General features: G+C 44.2%; 1 protein-coding gene across 2 annotated transcripts in view; it reads right to left on the bottom strand.

Annotated features, from left to right (window-relative positions):
• Nucleotides 1-1489: 1489 nt before the first annotated feature.
• The window catches only part of WIPF1 (WAS/WASL interacting protein family member 1), an 80072-nt gene continuing 59744 nt past the window's right edge, over nt 1490-21817 (bottom strand). For both annotated transcript variants that reach the window (XM_033947147.1, XM_033947148.1), the window contains exons 3-8: nt 20058-20187; nt 14763-14903; nt 9084-9857; nt 5557-5769; nt 4231-4344; nt 1490-1584 (exon numbers count right to left, since the gene is read on the bottom strand). In XM_033947147.1, coding sequence (XP_033803038.1) covers nt 1529-1584; nt 4231-4344; nt 5557-5769; nt 9084-9857; nt 14763-14903; nt 20058-20187 — 1428 coding nt within the window. In that variant the 3' untranslated portion in view covers nt 1490-1528. The remainder of the gene's footprint in view (nt 1585-4230; nt 4345-5556; nt 5770-9083; nt 9858-14762; nt 14904-20057; nt 20188-21817) is intronic.

Below are 21817 nucleotides of genomic sequence, written 5' to 3'. Positions count from 1 at the left end.
GTCCTGTTCACTTGAGTATGCATGAGGAATGGAGTGTGACATATGGTGGTGTGGCCCTGGAGATTCCTAATAGTGGCTAAGGTCCTAGGTGCTCTGGGAGCATCTTACCCTCTACCCTTGGGGAATGGTTCACTGGTAGTAGCAGATGCTCACACTATTGAGCTGAGGGGAGGATATGTGAGAGATTCAGGTATTTTCCTTCACTAAGACTGCAGTTATGCCATTGGGCAGCGGACAGCGTCAAACACATCAGGGAAAATTACCTGTCCCAGAATGCCCTGAGCTTTGCAGCTCAGTGCTGCGATCCATTAGGGAAAGGATATAGCCCTATTGAGTTAGAGGTGTGGGACTCAGGCAGGGAGAAAGATTTAGAGTTATTCAGAAGACTTCCTTGAGAGAGCGGTCTCTGAAGACTAGAGCTCTTGAGAGTGAATGAGAGAGTGAGAGAAATCCAGTAAGGACTGTTAAAAAGAGATGACATTGCGTGACTTTTGGTACATGGCTGGCTGCGATAAGCCAAACTTATTATACTGAGGACTGTGGAATATGTTCATGGGTCTGGTTGGGGACTGTTTATTTGGATGGAGAAACTGTTTCCCCTGAGCATATTAAGGGAACAGGTTCAGAAGAGTGAATAAGCAAAAGCTTTACCTTATACATTCCACAAGTGCTTATGCTGTTTGTGTGTGAGTGTGCCCAGGGTCCAGGAAAATCTGGACTAGACTCTGCCACAGTTAGTTATGCTGATACCGGTTTTCACAAATATTCTATAACAGAATCCGGGCGCTTGGATTTCGTTATAAAACAAGCTCCCACTACACATCTCCAGGGCACCTGAATGAAGGCACCCAGTTCTAGAATTGCTCCTTTAATGGCTAATCTGAAGGGTTTTAGCCACCAGGATATGAATAAGACAAAACCTGGAGCCCACTGGTCAACATGAGTAGCCAAATTTTGTACTTTTCAGTTTTTTATTTTTTTATTAAATTGAGACAATTTAAGTGGCTATAATAAACTTGTTTACTTCTGAGGTGCTGATTCATCAAATAATTAACTTATAAAGTAATTAGAATATTGGGTGTCAGCCAACTGAAAGGCAGAATGGACAATCCATTTTGGAAATGGATGGCCATTAGTACTAAAGAGACCCTCCAGCTAGCAGGCAGAGTTTGCACCTGTGCGGCATAACACAAAGCTATTTTCTTCAATTTTAAAAAAAGAACTCAGCAGGAAATCGTACATTTTTAATCAAAGTGCTCCTGCTATACTTTCAGTCTTTCATCCGGAAAAGATTACTTACATCTTGCGAAGTACTTTTAAATGCACTCTGAAGTGTAAGCTCAAAACCTTATAGTAGTTTTTCCTTAACATCCATTGATCTTCCATGATAAAGTTGGATTTCTGGGAATTTGACTTGTTTTCAGTCATAAAGGCCTTTAAAAACAAAGCAATGGTAACATTTTCCGGGACATCAGCTGAAGGAACCATAAATCTAAGTAGTTATCCCAAAGAAGCAGGAAAAACCACTTCACCTTGGTATAGGTGGGAGTGGTGGTGCACCGCGTTCTCGTCTGCTAGAACCACCTGGAGGAGTAAGACAAAGAAAATGCTTTGGCTTTATATTTCAGTTACAATTTAAAAAGGGATACTTTAAAACAGTGGTTCTCAACCCTGTCCTGAAGGACCACCAGCCAGTCAGGTTTAAGGGATAGCCTAATGAATATGCATGAGAGAGATTTGCATATAATGGAGGTGACAGACATGCAGATCTGCTCCATGCAAATTCATTAGGGCTATCCTGAAAACCTGACTAGCTGGTGGTCCTCCAGCACAGGGTTGAGAACCACTGTTTTAAAGCAACTTTCTTAAAGACGACTAGGCAAGTTTTCAGCAAAATGCCCAGAAAGCATTACAAACCTATCCCACATTTTTACCTTAGTTTTTGGCCTTGTTTCCCCATAACTGTTACATTTCATCATCCCACACACATTTGTTTCTTCTTTTCTGATCCCAGGGCTTCTCCCTCGCTAGTTTTTGTCATCCTCCTCTATTCTTTCACCCAGTTACTCGAGTTTTGACCAGAGACCAAAGACTGAGGCTCCTTCTATGTTTATTTCCCTTTCTCTTTGGGCATTAGTTTACAAATGTACCAGCAAATGTTTTCATCTGCATGCACTACCAGATGGATGGACCACAATTCAATTCCTGGTTCCACTCCCCAGTTCATTCAAGACTGTAGATGTTGCAGAGGCCCAGTGGTTGGCTTTTAGGAACCATGATCACAGGGAAATAAGCTTTAATAAGTGACCTCCTGTCACTACAAAGATTAAATTAAGTAGAGCTTGGCAGGATATATAATAGGGTCAAAAATCCTTAGGTAGTTTTGAATGAAGGCACATGGTGCTAAATTTCAGTCCTGGTTCCTATTAAGCAAATAGGCAGAAAACTGACTGGCTCAAAGAGTCTGAAAATAGTTCAGTTTAAGTTTACTGTATATACTTGAATATAAGTCGATCCAAATACAAGTCGAGACCCCCATTTTTCCACCCAAAAAGGAGGATAAATGGTTGACTCGAATATAAGACAAGGACTTAATATTCAAGTGCCATGCCCTGCCAGGTTCTGCACCCAGTGTCCCCTCCTTCACCAGGCTCAGCACTCAGCCTCCCTCCCTGCTAAGTTCTGCACCCAGCTCCCTTCCCTCCCTGCCCTACCAGACACTGAACTCAGCCCCCTTCCCTGCCAGGCTCTGCACCCTGTCCCACCTTCCTTCCTTGTACCCTTTTCCCCCTCTAGTTGTCTAGTGGTAGGCCAGGACAGGAGGGATCTCTCCCGTCTCCCGTCCAATGCTAACAATTTTTACTCCCCCCTCCCCCGTGTACCTTTGCCCTGGTGATCCAGCGGTATATGGGCAGGAGTGAGCTTTCCGCACTTTTGCCCCTCCTTCTGATCTCGCAGCTAGTGGCACACCCCGGGATGGTAGGCAGGAGCAAGCTTTTCGAGCTCCCGCCCAGCCCTGCGCCACTCCCTGAAGTCCTGGCAGCCATTCAGGGAGCGGCACAGGGCCGGGCGGAAGCTCGCTACTGCCTGCCAGCCGGGGTGCACGACTGACTGCAAGATGGGAAGGAGGGGCTCGAGCGCAGAAAGCTCGCTCCTGCCCATACACCATGGACTACCAGGGAAAAGGTACGTGGGTGTGTGTCTAAAAAATTGTTAGTATCAGCCGGGAGATGGGAGGGTATCCCTCCTGTCCTGGCCTAACAGCGGGCCTGCAGCAAGTTTGGGAGGATGTTGGGTGGTCACTAGATGATGATCCAAATATAGGACGAGACACCCATTTTTGGGCCATTTTTTTGGCCCAAAAATCTTGTCCTATATTCGAATATAAACAGTAGATACAACATCCCAAAGTAGGGTAGATTACAACAAAAACTGCTTATAAAGAGGGGGGGGGGGGAAGTTACACTTTAAGACAATATAGGCAGAACTATAGTGACATACCTTGCATCCTGGAGCTGCAGATAAACCACACAATCCAAGCCAAATAAATGAGTCTCCTGCACCGATTGGAATATTCACAACCAAATACTATATTATATTGAAATTAGCTTAACTGCTTCCCATGCTATGGTATGTGATTTAAAAATATCATCTCAAGCTGGCTTTGAAATTTTTAAAAAGAAAATAAAAAACTCTCAATGCAACAAGTTGGAAAGATTCCTCTGCTGGCGATATTCTCTTAAAATTTGTGGTATAACAGGAGCTAAAGGCAGCAGCCCCTCATATTCCCCCACTGCAAAGCAGCAGTTGCTCGGAGGGCAGGAAGAAACAGCTGCAGGAAAGCAAAAAATAGATCCCAATGGCCAAACTTATAGAGCAATTGGCATCTCTTAATCTGTGTTTCTGTAGGATTGTTAAGTTTAATTCTCAAAATCTTGGGGAAGGGGTGGCTGCAGGATCACCTAGGGCACCCTCTACCTTTGCACCAGCTCTGAACATACTAGAATGCTAGTATAACAAGGTCCAGGAACATGGATCAGATTCAGAGAGCACTGCAAATTTTTTTTTCAGCAGCAGCTGAGTGGGCAATAGAAGCAGAACAGCTTTGCTCCAGTTCTGCCGTTCAAACAAATTAAATAACTTCCTGTCCTTGGAAGAATGAAAGGCCATTCTACAATATAGAAACAGTATTGCCTGCTATGAAATCTGGATTATTTACATCATACTCACTTTTGCTTTCATTCCTTGCAAGTCTGCTGGGGTAGCTCTTGTTTATAGGCACATAGGGCTCTGGTGGTGGTAAATCAGATAACGGATGAAAGGAGAATCTACATTCCCACTCATCTGTGGAGGAAAAGAAAAAGGATTCATCTGGTGATTTCTCCGGTAGCCAAATGCCACAAAAGACTCTAGGGATAAGGAAATACTTAATGCACCCAAATGTAATGATCGTTTAGTATGTGCTAAAGATGACATAACTGGTGAAGGATACATCAGGATTAGACATCATTATCAATGAAATAATGAAAGACAAAAAAGCACCGGGTGTAGCAGGAGGGGGAGAAGAGTGAAAGAGTGTGTGTGAGTGTGGCTTGCAAATCAGGACAACTGGTTTGGTTCCTCATGCTACTAGAGACTAGAGAGTTGCACAGGGAAAGAGATTTAACCCATCTTCACTGAAATCTAACCCATACCCATCCATTATTCCATCCTCATAATTAATCTCCTCTATCCCCACCCATACCCACAGACAACTGTTTAGAGAACATATTTAAAATTGGCTCCAGATAAATATGATCTGAGATTACTCACAATCTCATTTAAAAAATAAAATTTCTTTACCATTGCATTTATGTGAGACCTGTGAATCTAAAATCACGCCTAAGTATCGCATTTCAGGAAAGAAATAATAATAATAACAATATAATTTATTTCTTATATACCGCCAAAGCCATAGTAGTTCGAGGCGGTTTACAACGAAGGACTGGACAATCAGCGAATAAGGTACAATCAGCTAGAATAGGTACAACAAAGAAGGGCAAGACAGTGTGCGTAAGGTTCAATCCAAGAATGTTGGCAAACAAAGGGGTACAGTCAGTGAATATAGGCATATAGGTAAAACAGAGGGGGTACAGTCAGTGAAAATGGCATAGATGGATAGATGTTTCCAAAACTTGAACTGAATCTGAAATGTTCCGTTACTAAATTCCTTGACAAAAACATCACCTTTGTCCGTTAAATACTTAGCATTAACTTGTTGCTATCTGTCTACTTTTTTTTTTTTTTAATCTCAGATATCACCAGTTCTAATTTTCCAATAGACTGCATCAGTGATTCCCCAATTGAAAAACACAATGGAATATAATCCGCATACATCTCATGCATGTTCATTGTAGATATCCTGAAAACCTGACTGGCACCCAAGGATTGGGTTGAGAGCCCCAAATTTTAATGTATTCTCATACTGGCCACTGTCAACAAACTAAGAGCAAAAATTCTTTGCTTCTGTTAAATAATTTTCTCTTTTCCCTGAAAATAAGTTTGTATATATCTCACCTTCATGGGAAGAGTCCTGAAAGCCATTTCTCATTGAGGAGGAAGGTAGTGGTGGAGGAGGAAGAGGTGGGTTTCCTGAACCTGGCCTGTCTGGAGGAGGTGGTGGCCTTGATCCAGTCCTGTGATTTTCTATGCCTCCTCTGGCTGGGGGTGGTGCCACCCGTGAAATGCTACCATTTCTGTTCACAGGGGGAGGTGGTGGTGGTAAAGGTCCTAATACATAAAAAACAAAGACACTCCTTAGTAAATTACATCTTGAACGTATTTCAAAATCTGTCCCTGGCTTGCAGTCCAGTTAGCCTGTTAAAGAGTGCCATTAGTTTCTGTACTAAAAAGTGAGAGGTGGCTCCCAAATTTATGCAAAACTGTGATTCAGGAGCCAAATGGGTATCCTCCTCTGGAGCTCACAGGAGCCTTGGCTGTCTGTTCTAGGGATGATGGAATACTGAACAGGTATCTATTTATGCTTACTGATAGACCCGATACAGGTGATATGATATATGTAAAGATACATGTGTTGTATGTTTTATGATTATAAATGTATTTCTTGTAATCTGCATAGAATATTAAAGATAGAGTGGAAAATAAATGTTGAAATAAATAGAGAAGAAACTAGCACAAGGATTGCCAGCTGTCCCTGAACCACAGAGTACCCTAAAGGAGGAGGACCTGATCTTCTGAAGAAGAGAATAACCAGAGTAAAGCTGCTGTCAAAACACAGTCCTTTAGAGAAAGGAACTGAAAGCAGTGGAGCTACTAATCGCCGACACCTTAAAGAGACAGGAGAACCTAGAGCACAAGAGAGTGATAAAGAAGATACCACTGTGAGTGGAGCACTTGCTACCATAACATAAGAGTTGCCATACTGAGACACACCAAAAGTCCATTATCCTGTTTCCAACAGTGGCCAACCCAGATCACAAGTACCCAAGTGTAAAATAGATTTTATGCTGCTTATCCTAGGAATAAGCAGTGAATTTCCCTAAGTCCATCTTAATAATGACTTATGGATTCTTGTTAGTTTATTTTTAAAAAAAAAAAGTTTGGATAATTTCCTAATTGCTTTCACCACATTCTCTGGCAATGAATTCCAAATTTTAAAACTACACATCGAGTGAAGAAATATTTTCTTCAGTTGGTTTTAAATCTATTATTTAGTAACTTCATTTTGAATACTCCCTAGTCCTAGTATTTTTGGAAGGAGTAAACAAGTGATTCACATCTACCCTTTCCACTCAGTCAGTAGACATCTATCATATCTACCCTGAGACATCTTCTCCAGGCTGAAGAGTCCTAGCCACTTTAGCCTTTCCTCATAGGGAGGTCATCCCATACCTTTTATCATTTTCTTCGCCTTTCTCTGTACCTTTTCTAATCCGCTATATATTTTTTTCCAGATGCAGCAAACAAAATTGCACACAGTATTTGAGGTGCAGCCGCACCATGTAACAATACAAGGCATTATAACATTCTCATTTTTGGTTTCCATTCCTTTCCTGATAATTCCTAACATTCAATATGCTTTCTTAGCCATCGCTGCACACTGAGCTAAGGGTTTCAATGTATCCTCAACGATGACACCTAGATCCTTTTCCTAGATGGTGACTCTTAACAAGTAACCCTGCATCATGTAGCAATAGTTTGGGTTTCTCTATCCCACATGCATCATTTTGCACTTGCACACATGAAATGTCATTGCCATTTTTATGCCCAGTTTCTCACTCTCGCAAGGTCCTCTTACAATTTTTCACAATCCTCTTGCGATTTAACAATTTTAACAACTTTGTGTTCTCAGCAAGTGTATGTCACTAGTTATTCCCATCATCATTGATGAATACGAGTATGTCAAAAAGCAGCAGTCCCAGGAAAGAAAAGGAAGAAATATTCTAGGTTTAACCACTGCCCAATAGACTAATATGTGACAAAAGAGAGGTCTACTGACTAACATGAAGGAGGATAAATGCACCATTAAAGGAGGTTGACATTGAGAATATAAGTCAGAGGAAACCCAACAGTTTGAAAGGAACATGAAGGAGGCACTTCTGGAAAAGTGATACATAAAGGAGGTTGGATTGGGTACTGTGGTTCATAGCAAGGCTTTGTTTTAAAAGTAGCTGGAAACGCACACATATTAGGAGAAAAACAGTTTCAAACAGGAGTCCATCCCATTTTGAAATACTATCCATCAGACATTTTGCTTCAGCCTTAGTTATGAAAAAGCCACTGTGAGGACACAGCTTCATTTCTGTGGAGGCTAGTAAACATTTCTATTTTTGGTTCACATACTGTTGGCTCAACCAGAAACTAAACAAATATATATATATATATATATATATATATATATATATATATATATATATATATATATATATATATATATATATATATATATATATATATATATATAACTGGAGACGGAAAGACAGACGTACCTTGGTTTACGAACATAATTCGTTCCACAAGCGTGCTCTTAAACCAAAACACTCGTATATCAAAGCAACTTTTCCCATAAGAGTTAGTGTAAACTTGAACAATTTGTTCCACATCCCCAAAAACTTAATTACCATTAGGGACGCCTCCACCGCTGCCTCTGCCACAGACCCATCCACGCGGCTCTTCCAATTCTCCTCCTCTGCTGCTGTTCGCTTCCTCTCACTGCGGGTGGTGCTGGCTAAGCAAACCGCTGCAACAGAGCCCGACTGGACACTGTTGGCTCTGCTGCTCCCGGACACTGCCACCCTCCCCCCCCCGGATGTCACTACCCCCTCTTCTGGGACTCTCGGGTGCTGGCTCACTCCTGCGACGCATCCCGACTCCCATGCTCCACCCGAGGCTACCGGTGCTGCTATTGCCTCTTCCCGCCCCCTCCCCGACTGGCCCTGTCCTTACCCCTGCACCACCGGTGATAGAAAGTGCCTGCCGCCGGTCTGCTGCTGAGCCTTGAGCATCTGCGCATGCTCAAGCCTTCTGGATCTCACCCTCTCTGAGATTCTCATGAGATTGAGTCTCATGAGAATCTCGGTGAGGATGATATCCAGAAGGCCTTGAGCATGCGCAGATGCTGAAGGCTCAGGAGCAGACTGGTGGCAGGCCCTTTCTAACTCCGGTGGCACACGGGTAAGGACAGGGCCGGTCAGTAAATGGGGAGGAGACGATCGTGAAGAGAGGGTGCAGTGCCGGTGACCTCGGGGGGAGCAATACTGTTGGTTCCCACGGTCAGATCGGGTTGAGTGGGGGCTCGCAAATCGAGTCAATGCTCGGTTTATGAGTCAAAAAGTTTGCTGAGTGTTTTGCTCGTCTCGCAAGACACTCGCAAACCGGGTTACTCGTAAACCGAGGTTTGACTGTATATAGATATAGATATATAATTCAGCTTTATGGACGTAATTATGAACAGAGTTGAGTCATCCTTTGTAGAAAAGAAGTTTCTGAGGAGTTGGGGCCATAAACCATGAGCAGCAGATAATACATATACATACACACATACAATCTATATGTACAAATTTGTTCAAAACATCCTACTATACCTGATCTGCCTGGAGGATCCCTTACTGGTGGAAGTGGCCTTTCGACTGGAGGTGGAGGAAGAGGCCCAGAACGACCTGTCACTGGGGAGGCAGATGGAGGAAGACCAGTTAAGGAGGCATTCCTCTGAGTAAGTCGAGGCATTTCTTCAATTCCGCTTGATGTAGGAGGGACTGGAGGTGGGCCTGGCCTGTTAGGGGGTGGAGGAGGAGGAGGAGTAGCAGCCTGAGAAGTAGGTGGTGGCCGTGGTGTAGAAGGAACAGGTGGTTTGTTGTTTTGAGGTACTGGAGGTGGTGGAACATCTCTGCTGAGTGATGGTCTGCCTCCAGCTGGAAGAGGGGGAGGTCGCTCATCTGTTGGCTTGCCATGTGAAGGTGGAATGGGTGGTCTACTCATGAAAGGGACAGGAGATGATGGAGAAGTCTGACGAATAGATCCTCCTAATCCTGGATTTCGACTTGATAGGAAAGATGGAGCTGTAGGTGTTGCACTGGCTTGGCGAGTTCCTCCTGGTAGAGGAAGAGGGCCTCTATTGTGCTGACTTGATGGGAGAGGTCTTGGGGTATTTGGTACAGGAGGGGGAGGGGCTCCATCAGATTTGGAACCAAAATCTGGTCTTGGAGGTGGCATTCTGTTTTTTTGTGGTTCAGTAGCACTACTTCTTGGCCCCATTGCTGGTCCTGGCCCCTTTAGTGCTCCAGATGAAGATGCAAATGGTTTAGGAGATGTTGTTTTTCCTCCAGGGGGTAGAATTGAAGGTCTGCTTCCTCCAGAGTCTTTAAAAACCAAGATGATAATATTAGTGGCATGTACAACAATGGACTCTAAAACCACAGAAACCCCCCCCCCCCAAACAATCATGTGGTCCAAAAGACAAATTGCAAAGATATCTATCCCATTTGATACTACTAAACAAACTGCTTATCAACCATCATGGAGGCAATTCCTTAAGAGAGTACCTCCATTTAGGCACCCCAGCGCTGACCATTGAGGGCCTGATTCTATATATGTGGCCTAAAAAATTGGTGCAGACTATTGTTGTGCTAAGCATGATTCTCTAAAAGTTAGGCACCCATTCTAGAATCACACTTGGATTCACCTAAGAATTCTAATATTTAGGCGCACCCTATTTATTAATGCCGCCCGATTCAGGAAAAAAAATTTCATTTTGATTCAGCTTATTGAATTGGTTTTTCGATTTGATTTTCCTGCCCAATTGGGTGTTTTTTTCAAATATCCTGGTGGGTTTATTTTATAGCCTCTTCACCCCCCTTTGCCTTCTCCTAACCACACTGGCGCTGTGGTGTAAACAAAACTTTTCCTCTCTCTGTTAAATCCTAGCTCACATTTGCGGTCTAACATCAGCTCTAGCAGGATACACGTTTCAAATCTGACATATTGTAATCACAAAACAGAAAATAAAATTAGTTTTTCTATCTTTTGTTGTGCGATCATTATTCAAATCTTGTTGGTCCCAGGCTCTGGTTGTCTTCTGATAACTTGCTTGCCAGGGTCTCCTTTCCTCTTTCTCCATTCTACTCATCCATCTGCCATCTCCGTTCTCCCCTTCCGCTTCCCTTCCCTCTCCCAGAGGTCTGGCATCTTTCTTTTTTTTCATCTCCATCCACAGATCCAACTTTTCTTAACTACCCTTTCATCCAGCATCTCTCACTCCTTCCCCACCACCCAAGATCCACCATCTCTCCCTTTCTTTTCCCCAACTACCCTCCTATCCAGAATCTTTATCCCCCCTCCACACAATCCTTTGTGTCCAACTTCTCTCCCTTTCTGTTCCTTTCCTCCCTAAATCCTGTCATCCATCATCTCTCTCCCTCTCCTCTATTTTTAGACCCATTATTTCTTCTCCCCCAAAGTCTGGCATATGCACGTCTCTTTGAAACCCCCCCTTCCTTCCCTCCCTCCGTGTACTTCTACACCAGGGCCCCCCTCCCCTGAAGGCCTGTCCCCCTCCTTGAAGGCCTATGCCACCAACCCTGGCCTGTCCCCCCTTTGAAGGTCTGTCCCCCCCCTTAAAGATCTATGCCACCATCCCTGGCCTGTCCCCCCTTTGAAGGCCTGCACCCCCCCTTGAATGCCTGCACCCCCCCCCGAAGGACTGCACACTCCCTCCCCTGAAGGCCTCCGCGTTTCCCCTGGCCTCCCCGCACCGTTTACCTTCTAGGTGAAGCCTGCAGAGCAGATCGCGGTACTAGCGTCTTTGCAAACTGCTTTGAGCTGTTTCCTCTGCTTCGGTCCCGCCCCCTCATCTGATGTCAGAGGCAGGATCGCAGCGGAGGAAACAGCCTCGAAGCAGTTTGCAAAGACGCAAGTATCGCAATCTGCTCTGCAGGCTTCATCTGGAAAGCCGATGTTTTTGTGTTTTAAATCGATTCGAATCAATTCACTGGAAGTGAATCGGTGAACCGATTCGAATCGTGAATCAGACAGCACTACTATTTATGCCAGGATTTTCTTGGCCTAAATGCCTGCACCTAACTCAAAAACATGCCCATGATCTACCCCGCTAACCATGCCCACTTTTAAAGTATGCACTTGGCACCTGTTGTGGAATCATGCCTACCAGTTAAGCACCTTTCAATTAACACCAATTAGTGCCAATTAAGATGTTGAATGCTGATTATTGGTGTAGATTTAGCCTATTACTCAATTAAGTTATGTGCCTACATCGGATAGGTGCATAGATGTAGGGCATCTAACTTTAGGCACACTTTATAGAATACTAGTCTTTAAGCCCGTTACATTAACGGGTGCTAGAACATATGTGTGTGTGTCTGTCTTTATTTCTTTCTCTCTCTCCTTAGTCGCTTTTTTTCCTTTCTGCCTATCTTTTTCCTTGGCTGTCCATCATCACCCCTTGCCTGCTCCCCCCTGTCCATTTTCCCTTCCTTTTACCTCCCCTGTGTCCACCACCACCCCTTCACTGCTCTCCTTATGCAGCAGCAGCCCTTCTCCCTTTGTTTTACCTCCCCCCTGTCCAGCAGCACCTGTTTCCTTCTCCCCCTGTCCAACATTAGTCCTCCGTTCCTTTTTCTTCACCCCCCCTGTCCATCAGCATCTCTTTCGTTCTCCCCCTGTCCAACGGGTGTTAGAGTAGACTGTTTTTTTTCCCTTTCTCTCTCTGTGCTTGGATGCTGTCTGTCTGTCTGTCTGTCATTCTTTCTGTTTGTGTGTCTGCCTTGTGCCCTGCCTGCCTGTATTTCTCCATTGCGTCATGCCTGCCTATCTCTTGGTGTGTGCCCCCAGCACACCCTTCCCCCCAAAACAGCCCTGTTTTCCAATTCCCCTGCCCCCTTTTGTGTCATGCCTGCCTGCTCCGTGGCCCCCTTCTGTTTCCCCCCTGTGATTGCTGCTGGCCCAGCAAACCCCTCACCTCAAAGCAGTCCCCTTTCCCTCTCCCCTTGTTGAGCCATGCCTGCCTGCTCTGTGATCCCCTGCCCATGATTGCTGTGTGCCCCCAGCACACCCCTACCCCCAAAGCAGCCCCTTTCCCTCTCCCCCTGTTTGCCTGCCATGCCTGCCTGCTCCCTGTGCATCAGCATTTCCCTCCCCTTCACCTGTTCCTTCGTAGCAGCATGCAGATAAAACGGCTCCCTTAGTTATTTGCTGGTTTTTTGTTTTTTTTTTAGTTTAAAGATGCCGACGCAGCTCCTCTCACGATCCCGCCTGCGTCGGAAGCCTTCTCTGACACAGGCCGGGATCGTGAGAGGAGCCATGGCGGCAGCGTTAAACTTTAAAAAAAAATCGAACAAAGAACTAAGGTAGCCGTTTTCAAAGCCGCCGCCGCGGCTTAAGGGACAGGATTGTACAGCTGGACTTGATCCTGGGCCCGCGTCTGCCCTCCTCCGACAGCCGGCTCCCTCGAAGCCCTCCTCCCCTCCCCCTTTCCCTTCCCGCGGTCCGTTTGGCTGCGGTCCGGCCTGTGGAGGCGATTGACTGGTGACGTACAACCCGCGCATGCGCACTAAAAAAAACGGGACAGCTCAGGGAACACGATTTTTTTAGTACGCATGCGCGTCTACCATTTTATTATATTAGATGGGAACGAGTGCATATTTTTATAATGGCATCTTAATACCCTGATTCTGCTATAGAATACGAGTTTAAATCTTTAAACCCACAAATCTCCTGTCAAGTAATCTGTCTATACCCTGAGCACTCCGATGGATTCTTTAAAAAAAAAAAAAAAAAAAAGTCACTGAGCCATTCTCCAAGAGCGTTGTCGTCTTTTGGCAACAAAAATCAGCAACTAGTCCAGGAGTGCTGGTACAATAACAGCACTATTTAAAACCCCGGCATGGCAGTGGCAGAGACTGCTAGAAAGCCATTTAGAGAAGAGACCCCCCCCCCAGCAGCAGGAGGGGTTCTCTTCTCAAAAAGGCTTTTCTAGCAGTCTCCACCACTGCCACGCCGGGATTTTAAACAGTGCTGTCACTGTACCCGCATCCCTAAACCTATCGCTGATTTTTGTTACCAAAAGAGACGACACTCTATGAGAATGGATCAGCGATTTTTAAGAATCCACTCTTTCCCACTGACAAGCGAACCCCACCCCCATGAGTAGCAGAGATGCCCATTCTCTCCTGCTACCTACCACATCACACCCCTCCGCCGCAGCAGGAGAGATGCCCACTCTCTCCAGCTGCCAAGTGAACCCCCCCCAGCAGCAGGAGAGAATCCCACTCTCTCCCGCTGCATCACAATACCCCCACCCCACCTCTGACCCCTCTCTTCCGTACCTTTAACTCGATGCCTACTCCCTCCAGCCAACTGGCCCACCTCATCCAAAATGGACCTTCCCCTCCCCGGTGCATCCTGGGATGCATTGGGGAGGGGCTTGGGGCTCCGATTGGCCCATGTTGTTTAAGGCCCCTTCCAGAGGATGCACCAGGAAGGGGCCTAAGGCTCCAATTGGCTCGGATGCCTACAATCTGGGTCAATTAGAGCTTCAGGCCCCTCCCTGGATGCACCGGGAAGGGGCCTAAGGCTCCGATTGGCTCAGATGCCTAAGGCACCGACTAAACACACCTACTTTGACCTTAGGCGCCATGCTGTAGGTGTGATTTCGGCACTTATTTTTATATGGTGTGTTCAATTACCATGTCGATTAAGGCCAATTAATGCAATTAAGTTAGATGCCGGTAGGTGAGGATCTAGGCACTTTTGGCACAGTTTATAGAATATGGCCCTTACTGCCTCCTATTTGGGGAGTACTATATACTCCTACGCATTGTTCAATTAGTGTTGTGCTAATGAGGAACACCCATTCTCTGCCCATGACACCCCCATACAACAATATATTATATGTAATGTGTGGTTAATGCATGCTAATAGGCAAAATATAGAAAAATGCTTTAATGTGTTATGTGGTAGACTGTTCTCAAGCACCAACCCCACATTAAGGCCTTGGCATCCCTTAGTGAAGAGGTCCCTGTGAAAACGATAAGTGCAGAAGCAAGCTCTCTCTTGAGCAAGTTCTCCTTCAGTTTCATGTAACCAGGAGCTTGTCAGAATGTCACAACATTAGCAGACAGTAATAGGGCACAGAGGAATGCAGACAAAGCATTGCTTCTCTTTAGACAACAAACTGGAAAAGGGAATAGCTGGTGCCCACCAAAAAGGGGGAAATTCCACAGAGTATAAACCAGTGGAAAGGAACTTGCCATTATCTCGGTTTGCTGCAGATCGAAGCTTTGGCATGCCTCCTTGAAATAATCCTCCCAAACCTGCTGGTCCACCTCCACCATAACTGCTGCCACCACCACCTCCGCCTCCGCCTCCACCTCCACCGGATTTCTTAGGAGCTGTCAGAATAGAAATACACAAGAAATGTTATAAAAATTTTAATATATGAACAAAATAAGTAGTACAGTTAACAGATGAGAGGTTCTTTTCGTGAGCTACTTCAATCAGGTGCTGCCTATTACCCCAGTGAATTCATATGACTTATCCATAATCCACAGAATAGCCATTTGCATTACTATGGCTTGCTGTAGCCTTCCTGACTATTTACACAACAGCGGAGAACTGATATGTTGCAAGGAAAATCACAGCTCATCTATAATGCTTTAAAATGAAGGAGTCACAGTTGGGTAGCTTTTGTATCAGTCTGGCTTATCCATACTGTTTTCACTGCAGCAGGGAAATCAAACTGCTATCCTTAATGGCATCCTTAATTAATATGAATTAGAGAGATCTACATAAGATAGAGGAAATGGGTATGCAAGTCTCATATGCAGATTTGTTAGGAGTATCTTGACAACATAGTTACCGACAGGTCCAGACCTATTGGTAATATCAGGTCGCTTGTAGTGGTCACTAGATGTTAGGCATCAATTGAGATGCTCATTTTAATATTAATGACATATTAACATAGTAACATAGTTAATATGTCATTAATATTAAAATGACTTCATTTTAATACTAATGAGGTAATTTGCAAGGCAGCGTCAGAAGCTGCAATGAACGCATGGAAATGCTCACAGTGAGCCATTGAGGACATCGGTCGGTAAATTATATCTACCACTAAACCGATTCAACTGGTTAAGTGATAATCGTTAAGACACACAGTGAGTTTAGTGCATCCGGGCCATAGTCTGTCTAATGGCTGGGTTAGCGCCAAGAGTCAAGCCTGCTTTTCAGAGTGTGGGCCTGCTCTTCTCAGTTCTGCAGTAGAGAATTACACAGGGACACATTTGTCCCTGCAGGAACTCAATTTCTCTGCCCCCATCCCTGCAAGTTTTGGCGCTGTCCCATTCTTGTAAGCTCTGCCTTAACTGCACAAGCCTTGAACACTTATGCTTTTAAAGTGCAAGACTTGTGCAAATGAGGATGGAGCTTGCAGGAATGGGCCTGAGACAGGAAAAGAACTCCTTGGGACGGGACAGGAAAATGAGTTCCCATGGGGAAGGGGAAAAATTTGTCCCCGTGTCATTTTCTATTCTGCAGTTTTGTAAAGTATAACAAATGCAAGTATTTTAATTGTTTTGTGTGATTTGGGCATAACTCTTGTTGGTCAAGAAATTTCAGACTCCATGAGTGCAGTATGGCATGTCTTAAAATTTATTTTTAATATTAAATATTTCTCTCTTATTTGAGCAAACTTTCTTCCCGATATATATGTGTGTACTAGGAGAGAGAATGGGAGAAGGAACAGTGTCTTTCTTTTAGGTAGATACCATATTAAGCTAAGGTTTGGTCATTTCATGTTATAAAATTTCAGATTTAATAAAGAGACAACAAACAAAACTTCACTGAGACTAGTATTAACGAAGAGAAAAGGATTATGGGGAGAGTTTTCAAAGTATTTACACAAGTAAATAACTAACTACAAGTTAAATGTGCGCACTTTCTGGAAACCGCCCTCCCTCAGGGCAGCTCAAAATTTCACATCTTTAGACTAGAGGTGAGCAAAGAGATGAAGGGCAATAGGAAACGTGTAGAAATCCGTGATGTTGGTAACAAAACAGTGATTAATACTGTGAGAATGGGAGGGGGAAGGTTGGGAACTTAAAAGCATGTTCCAGTGCACATCTCGATTTGGAAACTTGAAACACCAATACGTTAGCTACAGAATTAAAAAAAAAAAAAATCAAAATAGAGTCCATCTGTTTTTCTTGCATATTTAACAAAACAAAGTCTTTTGTGTTCAAGTTTAACAAGTTATTGGATGCATTTTAAGTTTTGTTTGAATTTACATGATCTTTTAAATGTGGGTTGGGGACAGGAAAGAGAACTGTGGGGACGGTGAGGGGTAGGTAGCAATATGATGAAAACTGGGTGGGGATGGAAAAGAACTGACTATGGACAGATGGGGACGAGGACCAGATTATGTTCTTGTCTACAATTTTTTTTTTTTTTTGCAATTGTTTATTTATGACAAGAAAAAACAGCACAGCAAAACATCAGGAAAATCCAACAGTACAGGCAGGCAATCACATAAAAAGAAGGGGCAGTGTCTGCAGGTATATATATACCCACAGCAAATTTAAAATATGTAAAAACTGATGTTAAGTCCCAAGATACAAAGCACCCATGCAAAATATCCTGGAACATTGAGCTTTCTGGTGGAGCTAAGTGTTTCTAGGTAAGCCTCAGAAGAGCTTGTACATTTTTGTACTTCTTGGCTTATGGACTAATTCTCTGCTAGTGAGAAGTTCATAGAAACATAGAAGATGACGGCAGAAAAGGGCCCATCAAGTCTGCCCACTCTGCTTACCCACCCCCTGTCTATGCCCTAATGACCCAATTTCCTTATCTTGACCCTCGTAGGGATCCCACATGGGTATCCCATTTATTCTTAAAGTCTGGCACGCTGTCTGCCTCGATCACCTGCACTGGAAGCTTGTTAAAATGATCAACCACTCTCTCTGTGAAGAAATACTTTCTGGTGTCGCCATGAAATTTTCCGCCCCTGAGTTTGAGCGGGTGCCCTCTTGTGGCCGAGGGTCCCTTGAGAAAGAAAATATCATCTTCCACTTCGACACGTCCCGTGAGGTACTTAAATGTTTCGATCATGTCTCCCCTCTCCCTACGTTCCTCGAGAGTGTAGAGCTGCAATTTGTTCAGTCTCTCTTCGTACGAGAGACCCTTGAGCCCCGAGATCATCCTGGTGGCCGTCCGCTGAACCGATTCAATTCTGCGCACATCTTTACTGTAATGTGGCCTCCAGAATTGCACACAGTACTCCAGATGAGGTCTCACCATGGCCCTGTACAATGGCATTATGACTTCAGGCTTTCGGCTGACGAAACTTCTATTGATACAACCCAATATCTGCCTTGCCTTAGATGAAGCCTTCTCCACTTGATTGGCAGTTTTCATGTCTGCACTGATGATTACTCCTAAATCTCATTCTGCTGAAGTCCTAGTTAAAGTTCAAGAAGTACGTCCTGCATGGATTTCCGCTTCCGAGGTGCATGACCTTACATTTCTTAGCATTGAAGCCTAGCTGCCAGGTTGAGGACCAACTTTCCAATGTAAGCAGGTCCTGCACCATATAATTCTGTAAACTGCATTCACTTACTATATTACATCGTTTGGCGTCATCAGCGAATAGTGTTATTTTACCTTGAAGCCCTTGAGTCAGATCCCCTATGAATATGTTGAAAAGGAGTGGACCCAGGACCGAGCCCTGCGGCACTCCACTGGTCACCTCCGATGTTTTAGAGAGGGTACCATTAACCACCACCCTCTGAAGTCTATCACTCAGCCAAACATACAACTTTTACAGATTAAGAGGGATTCAGCAAGGTGCAGTAAAGATTGCCCTTTACCGCATCTTGATTCCTCATGGGATTCAGCAACCTGAGGGATCCTGGCACTGTAAGTTGGTGAATCCTGCCTTAAAGAAATAACGTTGTCTATGAGCTACTTCACAAGCAGCATTATATCTGTGGCCCAATGCTCCTGGGCCTATAGAACCTTTGTTCCCCCTCCCAACTTAAACTGTGCACCCTACCCCTCACAAGACCCTACCCACCACAGGGGCTACCTTTGTAAGTCATTGGTGATGGGGGTGGGATGGGGGAATTCATATGTCATTCAGGGGGTCTGAGGGGGTCCAGGGGTCTTTGGCAAGAGTTAAGGGTACCATTTTGTGATGGTACAGCATAAGGCAAGGAGTGACAGGGCATCACTCCTGCTGAAGAACCCCAGATGCTACCCTAAATCCCCAGGATGACCTCCAGGTGCCCCTTAGATCCCCACACCACCAATAATTTATTAATGTAACCTCTGTGGGGGGGGGGGAAGGGCCTTGTGTGGGGAATGTGAACAGTTTAAGCGTGGGTGGAGGGCACTGGAGGATCTCCAGGCTTGGGAGCATTGGGCCGCAGCTTTGTGGCCCAATGCGCATGGATGGTGAAAATAACCCCAACTTTTATGAGGAGGTGCTGAAAAGTTCTCAACCCAACCAAGAAGGGAATGACTTGGAGCCATGAAACTTTACAAGTTATTACACATATTCACCCCTAGGTTCAACACACTTGGCACATCGTGTCTGAAGTTTCTGTAACCCTTCCAAAAAAATATTCAGATGTCTGGTCATTGTAATATTGCTCCATTGCTACGATCACCTCTAAATGACACCAGTAGTTTCAGTGTGCCTAAAAAATTGGCACGGGAATCACACCTCAGTAGGGCAGTAGGGCTGCCTAACGCCACTGTGGATGTGGCTAACATCGAAAGTGGTGTTAGGCGGCCTAAAGCGCCCAGGGAGGTGTGATTCACATCATAGGTAGGTGCTCAAAATGTAGGCCAAGAAAACCTTGGCCTACATTTTTGATGCCTACCTTTGTCGGAGATGCAATTCTGTGCCCAGCGCTATCGTGTGATTAACATGCAATCTACAGTAGCTTTAAAGGCAGCCACTGACAATGCTGCCAGTTACAGAATCCAGGTCTCAATGATTGCATCATACATTCATGGATTTTCTTTGGAATTTTCTTCCGCAGGAATAGGAACTTCATGACATCTCAGTTCTACACTTTTCGTTGACATGGTTCAATCAATGATCTGAAACAATGTCAAAACACAGCATTCCGATTCTGCAAATTGGCACTTTGCAAAATAAAATAACATTTTTCAGATACAGTGGCAAAATAATGCTCACAATTTAGGAAGTTGGTTGGGCTAAGAACTTTTCAGTACCATGGATCTGAAGCTCTAACGCAACTTACAGTACATCGCTGCAAGTCATTTTGGGTCATTTGTATAGTAACACAGAGAAAACTGTAGCTTAGGAGCAACTTCTCTTGTTTAAGTTTCCAACATTTCTATCAGTAATATTTTCTTTGTATTTCTCAGAATAGCAGCAATAGGAAAAAAAAAAAATGCCGAAAAAAGCCCCATCTGCATCATATCCTTGTATTCTCCAACAGATGTTGCAAATGCTTAGGACAATTAGAATTGCACCAGCTGTGTTGTGGTTCTAAACTAAGAACAATCGCTTTACTTACTGTCAAATACTGGGGCACTCCTGTCATTAGTAACAGTCTTCTTGAGCCTCTTTCCTTTGTTGATGTCCGATAAAAGAGCATTTCTGCCGGACTGTTCAGACTTATTTAATGAGGGCTTTTCTGTATTTGCCTAGAATATAAAATTGCAAATTAAATATTTCTGAAACCAAATCAACGGTACTAACTTCTCTCACGTCAGTGGATCTCACTCTAGAGAAGTAGAATCCAAGATTATGGGAGGAGGGGTGGGAAGGTGAAAGGGCATGCCTTTAGGAAGAAGGCTCTAGTAGCACCTTCAAAAAGGAACTACATATAATACTTCCTCAGCGATAAGTTGCAGCTCAGGTATTTTTCATTCATTCATTCAATTTTCTATATCGTTCTCCCAAGGGAGCTCAGAACAGTTTACACGAATTTATTCAGGTACTCAAGCATTTTTCCCTGTGGGCTCACAATCTAACATACCTGGGGCAATGGGGGGGGGGGGGGATTAAGTGACTTGCCCAGGGTCACAGAGAGCAGCGCAAGGTTTGAACCCACAACCTTAGGGTGCTGAGGCTGTAGCTTTAACCACTGCACCACACTCTTCCCTGTTTAGCTAGAAGTGAAGGGCCCCTCTTTAAATAAATGGCTCAAGATGAACAATGCATACTGAATGGGAAAGTTAACAGCTATATGAAGAAATTCTACGGGGATGTGGGGGATGGTGCTGGTTTTGTCTCTAAGATGCTATTATTTGGTTGATTATCTGGGTAAGTGGCACAACAGAGAAGGAAGAAAGGAGAAGGGTAGTTTTGGGGTTCTAATGTGTTTGATACAGGAGGGGGGAAATTTAAAAACTATATAAAAAAATGTTAAAACTGGAGGTTATTCCTTTTTTGTCCTGTTTATCTCAGATAGTAAGCTCTGTTGAGCAGGGACCGTCTCATACATGTTTAGTGTACAGTGTTGTGTATATCTAGTAGTGGTAGTGGGGCGTCAGAGAAGGCAATGGCATTCTGGACACAGGAAGGCAAAGGAGGGAGTAATGAGATGCTGGATATTGGAAAGGAGGGGTAGGAGGGTGCCAGAATCCCTATCTCCATGCCGGCATAGCACATGTTTTACCCTGACATCCATCCAGCATTAATGGAGAGTTTGCAGAGCTTTCTAAAATGCACTTAACTCTTTTGTGGCCATTCTGGAATCTGGGCTGATGTCATTTATATGAACCAACCTCCCAGGTTGCGACCTCAAACACATACCATTGGAGTTACAACCCAGTTTGGGAAACCCCATTCTAGGAATAGTTTGAAGAACAATCTCTGGGCATGGACCTGCTTCAGCTCATTAGGTGAACTCCAGAAAGGGAGAACAGAGGGTATATGTGTGCTACCGATTCACCGACTTCAGAGGAACTTGTTACAGGTGAACAGCTTTGCTTTCCCCTACATGCTGTGCTTCATTTAAATCTGAGATCCACAAAGCCTTCTCACGACACAAGAAAATTAAAATTCTTCAATTAATGCCACAGCCAGTCCAAGAGATCCTAAGCAGCATACTAACTGCACGAAACAAAAACCACAATTTCAAACAATTATCTGTGCAAATGGGCCATCTAGAAATTGCCCTCCTTCAAAGTGGCTAACAGTATTTTTAGCTTTTTAGAGGAGACATTCCCAGACGTGTGCTTAGGTCTGGGAAGAACACAATGCAAAGTCCATGTACTTTATGTTCTTCCCAGACCCAAAAAAATTACTCAGAAAAAATAAAAAACACAA

Source organism: Geotrypetes seraphini, chromosome 5 (assembly GCF_902459505.1).
Source record: "Geotrypetes seraphini chromosome 5, aGeoSer1.1, whole genome shotgun sequence".
NCBI classification, from domain to species: domain Eukaryota; kingdom Metazoa; phylum Chordata; class Amphibia; order Gymnophiona; family Dermophiidae; genus Geotrypetes; species Geotrypetes seraphini.
The sequence above is the reverse complement of the archived record's forward strand: the minus strand, read 5'-3'. Positions and strand labels throughout refer to the sequence as shown.